Here is a 9,301-nt window from a genome sequence, read left to right on the forward strand (position 1 = left end):
AACCCAGGTAGAACCTTTTCGCCTAGGGGGATCCAACTCATAGTTTTCGGGTAGAAGTACTCTTCGCTCAGGTTTGTTTTTCGTAGCTTAACCCAGGTAGAACCTTTTCGCCTACGGGGATCCAGCTCATGGTTCCGGGTAGAAGTACTCTTCGCTCAGGTTGTTTTACTTAGCTTAACCCAGGTAGAACCTTTTCGCCTTGGGGGATCCAGCTCATAGTTCCGGGTAGAAGTACTCTTCGCTCAGGGTGTTTTTCGTAGCTTAACCCAGGTAGACCTTTTTTGCCTAGGGGGATCCAGCTCATAGTTTTGGGTAGAAGTACTCTTCGCCCAGGCTTGTTTTTCGTAGCTTAACCCAGGTAGAACATTTTCACTTAGGGGGATCCAGCTTACAGTTCCGGGTAGAAGTACTCTTCGCCCAGGTTGTTTTTTCGTAGCTTAACCCAGGTAGAACCTTTTCGCCTAGGGGGATCCAGCTCATGGTTCCGGGTAGAAGTACTCTTCGCTCAGGATGTTTTATGTAGCTTAACCCAGGTAGAACCTTTTCGTCTAGGGGGATCCAGCTCATAGTTTCCGGGTAGAAGTACTCTTCGCTCAGGTTTGTTTTTCGAAGCTTAACCCAGGTAGAACCTTTTCGCCTAGGGGGATCTAGCTCATGGTTCCGGGTAGAAGTACTCTTCGCTCAGGTTGTTTTACGTAGCTTAACCCAGGTAGAACCTTTTAGCCTAGGGGGATCCAGCTCAAAGTTCCGGGTAGAAGTACTCTTCGCTCAGGGTGCTTTTCATAGCTTAACCCAGGTAAAACCTTTTCGCCTAGGGGGATCCAGCTCATAGTTCCGGGTAGAAGTACTCTTCGCCCAGGTTGTTTTTCGTAGCTTAACCCAGGTAGAGCTTTTTCGCCTAGGGGGATCCAACTTATAGTTCCGGGTAGAAGTACTCTTCGCCCAGGCTTATTTTTCGTAGCTTAACCCAAGTAGAGCTTTTTCGCCTAGGGGGATCCAGCTCATAGTTTCCGGGTAGAAGTACTCTTCTCCCAGGCTTGTCTTTTGTAGCTTAACCCAGGTAGAATATTTTCGCTTAGGGGGATCCAACTCATAGTTCCGAGTAGAAGTACTCTTCGCTCAGGTTGTTTTACGTAGCTTAAATCAGGTAGAACTTTTTCGCCTAGGGGGATCCAGCTCATAGGTCCAGGTAGAAGTACTCTTCGCTCAAGATATTTTATATAGCTTAACCCAGGTAGAACCTTTTCTCCTAGGGGGATCTAGCTCATAGTTCCGGGTAGAAGGACTTTTCGCTCAGGATGTTTTATGTAGCTTAACCCAGGTAGAACTTTTTCGCTTAGGGGGATCCAGCTCATATTTTCGGGTAGAAGTACTCTTCGCCTAAGCTTGCTTTTCATAGCTTAACCCAGGTAGAACCTTTTCACCTAGGGGGATCCAGCTCATAGTTTCGGGTAGAAGTACTATTCGCTCAGGTTGCTTTTCGTAGCTTAACCTCGGTAGAACCTTTTCGCCTAAGGGGATCCAGCTTATATTTTCGGGTAGAAGTACTCTTTGCCCAGGCTTGCTTTTCGTTGCTTAACCCAGGAAGAACTTTTTTGCCTAGAGGGGTCCAACACATAGTTCCGGGTAGAAGTACTCTTCGCTCAGGCTGGTTTTTGTAGCTTAACCCAGGTAGAACCTTTTTACCTAGGGGGATCCAGCTCATAGTTCCGGGTAGAAGTTCTCTTCGCTCAGATGTTTTATAATAGCTTAACACAGGTAGAACCTTTTTCATCTAAGGGGATCCAGCTCATATTTTTGGATAGAAGTACTCTTCGCCCATGCTTGTTTTTCATAGCTTAACCCAGGCAGAACATTTTCGCCTAGGGAGATCCAACTCATAGTTTCCGGGTAGAAGTACTCTTTGCTCAGGCTATTTTTCGTAGCTTAACCCAGGTAGAACCTTTTTGCCTAGGGGGGATTCAGCTCATAGTTCCGGGTAGAAGTACTCTTTGCTCAGGCTATTATACGTAGCTTAACCCAGGTAGAATCATTTCGCCTAGGGGGTTCCAGCTCATATTTTCGGGTAGAAGTACTCTTCCCCCAGGTTTGCTTTTCGTAGTTTAACCTAGGTAGAACCTTTTTGCCCAGGGGATTCAGCATCCTTTCGGTAATACAGGGTGCCAGCCCCTAGCTACATTTCCTTTCGGTAATACAGGGTACCAACCCCCGGTTACATTCCTTCTCAGTAATACAGGGTGCCAGCCCCTGATTACACTTCTTTCAGTAACACAGGGTACCAACCCCTAGTTACATTCCTTCTCAGTAATATAGGGTGTCCACCCCTTGTTACACTTCTTTCAGTAATACAGGTTGCCAGCCTCTGTTACACTCCTTTAAGTAATACAGGGTACCAACCCCTGGTTACACTTCTTTCAGTAAAACAGGGTGCCAACCCCTGGTTACACTCATTTCAGTAATATAGGGTGCCAACCCCTGGTTACACTCTTTTCTGTAATACAGGATGCCAACCCCTGGTTACACTCCTTTCGGTAATACAGGGTACCAATCCTTGGTTACATTCCTTTCGGTAATACAGGGTACCAACCCCTGGTTACACTTATTTCGATAATATAGAGTACCAACCCCTGGTTATATTCCCTTTCAGTAATACATGGTACCATCCTCTAATTCCATTTCCTCTGGTAACATAAGTTACTTCCCCTCGTGGTTGCATATCCTCACATAGTTAGTTTATACTACTCCCGTTGTCTTTATTTCAACAAATTAGATACTTTAGCTTTCTCTAACTCACAAAATTTTCCTAGTGCCAAACTGGGGCAGAAAAAGTTTGTTCGTTTTGCTCGTCTTTGATGGCTTTGCAGGCCCCGCCGTATAGCACAAGTGACGATTAAAGCTTGCAGCTTCAGCTTTCTCATCAGAATAAAAAAGTTTTTCGGTCACAAGATAGTTGGAGTTAGCTTGGATAATGTGTCAGCAGCCCAGCTTCTCGAGTTTCATTTTCCCGAACTCTGATCCGGAAAGCAAGCAATCGAGAATGAGCCGTGATCCTTTCCTCAAAGAGCATCAAGATCCAATCTAAGGTCAACACAAGCGAGCAGGTCAAGAATCAAGATTTGACTCCACAAGACACATAGATTAGGAATTTTGTAACTCTTAGTTTCCAGATATATGTAGTTATTTCTCTTTTCCTTTTGATGCAAGCAGCAAGTAACAGTAACAACAACAACAGCAACAACAACAATCTCAAATCTAGTGTCTAGTAGTCCCAGCTACCAAAATTTTCCAGAACTATACTGACCTGATTCCTCTAAACAAGGATATGTAGGCTACCTCGGAAGCAGGGTTCGGTCACCATTTTTTAAGAAAAAAAATGCTTTCATTGGAGTGATATGTGAGCAAAAATTAGCCATGGCATTCACTTTTCTTTGCACGAAAACTCTTCATGTTCTCGAGCAAAGAGGGGCAGCTGTGAATACCTAATTTTTGTACTATTTTAACACCTCCTAAAGTCATTAGTATTTTGTTGCTTTAATTATATTTTCTAATTTTTGTGTCTTTGATTGCATATTTCCTATCATAAAAATACCAAAAAATAGTTCTTTCTTTATTTGTGCATTTTAGGAATTTACTAACTATTCAATTGGTGAATTAATATAGTTAATTAATCATTTGAATAAGTTACTTAATTAATTTATTTGTTTGTATAAATTTAGTTTAATAAGTAGGATTAAGAAAGAAATTGGGCCAAATTTGAAAGAGAAAGTGGCCAAAAGTGCAAGATAAGGGGCTGCCCTTGAAAGGGTCCGAAACGACGTAGTTTTGCCTCAAAACTACGTCGTTTCATTAAGTGACCCAAGATCAAATCTGACCCATTGATCACCCCTTGATCTAATGGTCCATATTTGATCTCTCAAGAGGTATTTAAAGCCTCAAAAATCTAAAAAATTCTCTCATTTCTCCCATAACTCTTTCTCTCTTCTCTCTCTCTCTTCTCTCTCTTCTCTCCGCCGCCGGAAATCACCCACCGGCGGCGGCCAACCTCCAAACACCCCTAAATTCATACCATGTAATCTCTACAACCTCCTCTTTCCATATCTCCAAACCAAATCCTTCAAAACCCCCTCAAACGCCTTGAATTTTAGATCTAGGAAACTTTAGCCGCCACTTTTTTGCCCAAAATCTTAAAGTTCCGGCCACTACCACCCCCACAATATCTACATCAACGGATAGAGCTCATCAAGACCTACCTATTGACGTCAATTCCATCACGAAAATCCGGCAACTAAAAATCCGGCCAAATTCCGGCGATCACCCCGAACACCCTCGTTTGGTATACCCCTATTCTCATTTCCTTTGTCTATTTTTTCTAATTGTATTGTATTTAGTTTATGTCTAGCATAATTTCTGATTTTTATTTATTTATTTATTTTTATTTTTATTATTTATATTTTTATTATTAGTTGTGTTTAATCTATGTTAGCTTAGTATAGTTATTAATCACTGATAATTAGTTATTCATTAGTTTTGAAATAGCTATTTGCTTAGTCATGATAGTTTATGATAGAAGTTTCAAGTGCTTAGTGAATTTATTTTTATTAAATTTGAGTATTTAAATTTTTGTGTTGATAAAAGCTGAAATTAAAGAAGGAATAGTACAAGTTTGGTTGTTTTTACTGTGCAAAGACTTTGGAGTGCAAAACTCAAAAGTCATTGTGTGATGACAAGTACAATACTTTTTGACAGCTTTTGAACATTGTTTAACACACAAAGTTAGTCTTTTAGACAGACTTTTGGTGAACCAAAATCTGTCCAAAAAATCTGATTTATTTGCCTATTTAAAGGGCTCTTTACTCACTGAAAAGGAGGGGACACTCTATTACACACTCTATCTTATACTGAGACACATCTTGGAGAGTTTCTTAAAGACATATATCTTTGAGAAAAATCAGCAGCGTAATACATATAACAAGCTGAAATTTCAGAGTTTTGTGAGGATTATTTGAGTGCAAAAACCTCGAGAAAAATAGAAAGATCCCTTAGGCAATTTGTGAAGTTGATAGCTACCAGTTTCAAGCATCTTTGTTGAGTTTTCTGGGTTGTCTTAACACTTGAGTTGCTGCTGTTCCTACTGTATTTTCTGCTGAGTTTTTTGTTGCTGCACTGCTGTATTTTATTATTTCACAAACCAGGTAACTTTCAAATTCTTATATTGCAGATTCTTGATGATAATAAGAAGGATTTGATCCCCGTTTGGTTGATGGAACATATTAGATCTGATTTTGTTTCAAGATGAATGTTATATCAGTGTTATCATCATGTAAATCTGTTAAAAATTAGTTAAATTATCATTTTCTTCTTTATATATGTGATTGAAATTGCATTCTGTTAAGATTACTTAGTTTAAGGAAAAGATAAAAATCCCACTTTTAACCATGTTTGTTTAACTTGGGCTCTTTTCCGTGAGTTACTTTCATGGTTCATATATAATTATCTAAGAAAGACTTCTAGCTTCAAATGTTTTGATGCTTTGAATTATAGTCAACATAATGTTATACTTAATATAGTTCTTCTCTTTAGCATTGAAGTATTACCGTTTTTTATAGTTTTTATATTTAGTCGTGGTTTTTATATTGTTAATGAGTGTAGTTTGATTAGTGCCATGATTGGTGTAGATGAGTAGAAATATTATGTTAGTCCTTAAGAAATAGTTAGTTAAGAAGATAAAAGATAATAATTAGCATGTAAGTTTCTTTTATGAAAAAAATAATTTTTTTAGTTTGGACATCAATGTAAGAAGCAATTTGGGCTTAGAAGAATACTTGTTATTTTGTGTTGTCTTGGTCATCGAGGCTCTTAAGCAACATGGGCCAAATAAGCTAAAATTTGTAGGCCCAATGACAATAGAAAGTAAGATGGGCATTTTCTTAAAAACCAATAAATTATCTTTTGTTAAATAAAATAAGTGGCCCAATACCATGAAAGTTTAACATAAGCTTACTCGGGTTTAATGTCTTGCATTAGTGAAAATTATTTTTAATAATAATTATTTTTTTTTCCAGTCGAACAAGTAATAAATAAAAAAGAAGCGCTTTTTATTTAATTTAAGTGATAGGCAATTTTAGACACGTTTGAGATGTAGACCATGTGTTCATACACGGTCCTTGGTCGATTTCTTTTTAATAAAGTAGTCATGTGTGCATTCCCACTCCTTGACTTTTCAATATTAATTGTATTTAAACCATGTATACCGACACGTTCTTTGTTTTAATACATATAATCAAATAAGGACTTTGTGTGCTTGCACGCTCCTAGGCCAAAATTATTAATTATTAAGCAGCACTAAACAATAGTAACTTAAGGCAAATAATACACACTTTATCTAAAAATAATTCAAGCCAAATTTTAGTCAATAAAAGCGACCGTGCTAGAACCACGGGATTCGGAGAATGCCTTACACCTTCTCCCCGGTTAACAGAATTTCTTACCCGAACTTTGTTTTCGCAGACCAATAATAATAGAGTCAAATCTTCCTTTGATTAGGGATTCAAATAAAAGGTGAGTTGGAACACCAACAAAATCAATTTCAAGTGGCGACTCTGTAAATAAAATAATCCCTACTCAATTTTGTCACTTTAATTGAAAAAATCCTTTAATCCACATAAATATTATTTTGCGGGTAGAAGAAGGGGTGTGACAGGCGGCTGAATGCTATGGGTGCTTGGAAGAGTGGTGGGGATGCTAGCGATATGTGAACGGTGATGACAGACTGTATAAGGGAGGCGGCGAGAGAGGTGTTAGAGGTCTCGAAGGGCTATTATTGGGGGCACCGAGGTGACTGGTGGTGGAATGATGTGGTCCAAGGTAAAGTGAAAGCAAAGAAAACGTCGTATCTTACGTTAGTGGAGAGCACCGATGAGGAGCATAGGAGAGCAAACAGAGTAAGGTATAAGGAAGCTAGGAAGGAGGCGAAATTAGCAGTCACAGAGGCTAAGACTGCTGCGTTTGGTCGGTTGTATGAGGAACTGAAGGGAAAAAGTGAGGACGAGAAGTTATTTCGGCTAGCCAAAGCGAGAGAGAGGAAGGCTCGTTACCTGAATCAGGTAAGGTGCATCAAAGACGGGGAAGGTAGAGTATTGAAGAAAGAGTCCCAGATTAAGTATAGATGACAGACATACTTTCATAAACTTCTGAATAAAGAGGGGAGTGGTAACATCGTGCTAGGGGAGTTGGGACACTACGAGAGTCACCGAGACTTTAGGGTACTATAGGCGTATTAAGGTTGATGAGGTAGTGGGAGCTGTGTGTAAGATGAGTCGGGGCAAATCGACCGGACTAGACGAGATTCTAGTAGAATTTTGGAGGGGTGTGGTAGAGCAGGCTTAGAGTGGCTGACTAGGCTGTTTAATATTATTTTCAGGACGAAGAGGATTCCAGATGAGTGGAGATGTAGTATGATGATTGTGTTGTTCAAGAACAAAGGTGATATCCAGAATTGTAACAACTATAGGGGAATCAAGTTATTAAGTCATACCATGAAAGTTTGGGAGAGGGTGGTGGAAGGGAGGGTGAGGAGGGCGGTGTCTATTTCTGAAAATCAGTTCGGGTTCATGCCGAGACGTTCTACTACGGAAGCTATCCACCTTATCAGGAGGTTAGTGGAACAATACAGGGATAGGAAAAGGAATTTGCACATGGTGTTTATTGACCAAGTGAAGGCGTATAACAAGGTCTTTAGGGACGTTCTTTGGAGATGCCTAGAGGTGAAATGGGTGCCGTTAGCATACATTAGATCGATAAAGGATATGTATGATGGAGCTAAGACTCGGGTCAGGACTACGGAGGGGACTCCGAGCTTTTTCCGGTAGTTATTAGGTTACACCAAGGATCTGCGCTTAGCCCGTTCTTATTTGCACTGGCGATGGATACCCCGACATACCATATTCAAGGGGAGGTGCCATGGTGTATGTTATTCGCTGATGATATAGTTCAGATTGATGAGATTTGTAGCTGTGTTAATGAGAGACTGGAGGTTTGGAGGCAGGCCCTGGAGTCCAAAGGTTTCAAGTTGAGTAGGACTAAGACGGAATATCTGGAGTATAAATTCAATGGCGTGATGGGGGAAGCGGACGTGGTAGTGAGGCTCGACTCACAAGTCATCCCCAAGAGAAAAAGTTTCAAGTACCTAGGGTCTATTACCCAGCGAGATTGGGAGATCGACGGGGATGTCACGCACCGTATTGGGGTGGGGTAGATGAAATGGCGATTAGCGTCTGGAGTCCTGTGTGACAAGAAGGTGCCACCGAAACTCAAAGGTAAGTTCTACAGAGTGGTGGTTAGGTCGTCTATGTTATATGGGACTGAGTATTGACCAGTTAAGAATTAACATATCCAGAAGATGAAAGTAGCCGAAATGAGGATGTTAGGATAGATATGCGGGCTTACTAAACTGGATAAGATAAGGAATGAAGATATTCGGAAGAGGGTGGGCGTTGCTCCCGTGGACAACAAGATGCAGAAAGCAAGGCTTAGATGGTTCGGGAATGTGCGGAGGAGAACCATAGATGCCCTGGTTAGGAGGTGCGAGCGATTGGCTTTGGCAGGCACGTGAAGAGGTAGAGGGAGGCCTAAGAAGTATTGGGGCGAGCTGATCAGGCAGGACATGGCGCGATTTCAGATTTTCGAGGACATGGCTCTTGATAGGAACGTGTGAAGATCGAGCATTAGGGTTGTAGGCTAGGGGTAGTAGAGAGTTTTTCCCTATTTGTACCAGGTAGTCTGATAGAGTTTTGTCTATGTCTATTAGCGGTCTATGTTGTGTTCACACTATTTTATTATTTTGCATAGTATTGTGTTATTGCATTCCCTTCCACTTATTTGGTGTCTCTTAAGATGATATTTTTACTTCTCTGGCTTCTTTTGTTGTTACAGATCTTTTATTTCGTTTCTTTTTTGATATTATTGTCTCTTTTGTTGAGCCGATGGTCTCCCGAAAATAACCTCTCTACCTTTCCAAGTAGAGGCAAGGTCTGCGTATACTCTACCCACCCCAGACCCCACTAGTGATATTTTACTGGGTATGTTGTTGTTGTTGCTAATATGAATATTGAGAATAAATAAATAAAGCATAAAATTTAATTTATTATTATTCTAAATTTATGTGATGACCCAATAGGTCATCTTTATATTTAATATTTAATTCTGTGCTCCGGGACCTCGAATAGAACCATTCAATATTCCTCGACTTGCGTGTACAGTCCATATATTTTTATCAAAAAAAATTTATGTGAAATTTTGATAA

General features: G+C 40.1%; 1 protein-coding gene and 1 long non-coding RNA gene across 2 annotated transcripts; both read left to right on the top strand.

Moving 5' to 3' along the window:
- The first annotated feature begins 3,953 nt into the window (after positions 1-3,953).
- LOC138896691 (uncharacterized) lies at positions 3,954-5,365 on the top strand. The gene is made up of 2 exons (XR_011410084.1): positions 3,954-4,333; positions 5,219-5,365. It is a non-coding gene; the product is annotated as an uncharacterized lncRNA (long non-coding RNA).
- A 1,396-nt stretch (positions 5,366-6,761) lies between these two features.
- On the top strand, positions 6,762-7,169 carry LOC138897847 (uncharacterized). The gene has a single exon (XM_070183866.1). The coding sequence runs from the start codon at positions 6,762-6,764 to the stop codon at positions 7,167-7,169; it is 408 nt and encodes a 135-aa protein (XP_070039967.1).
- The last annotated feature ends 2,132 nt before the right edge of the window (positions 7,170-9,301 follow it).

This window comes from Nicotiana tomentosiformis, chromosome 8 (genome assembly GCF_000390325.3).
Source record: "Nicotiana tomentosiformis chromosome 8, ASM39032v3, whole genome shotgun sequence".
Classification (NCBI taxonomy): Eukaryota; Viridiplantae; Streptophyta; class Magnoliopsida; order Solanales; family Solanaceae; genus Nicotiana; species Nicotiana tomentosiformis.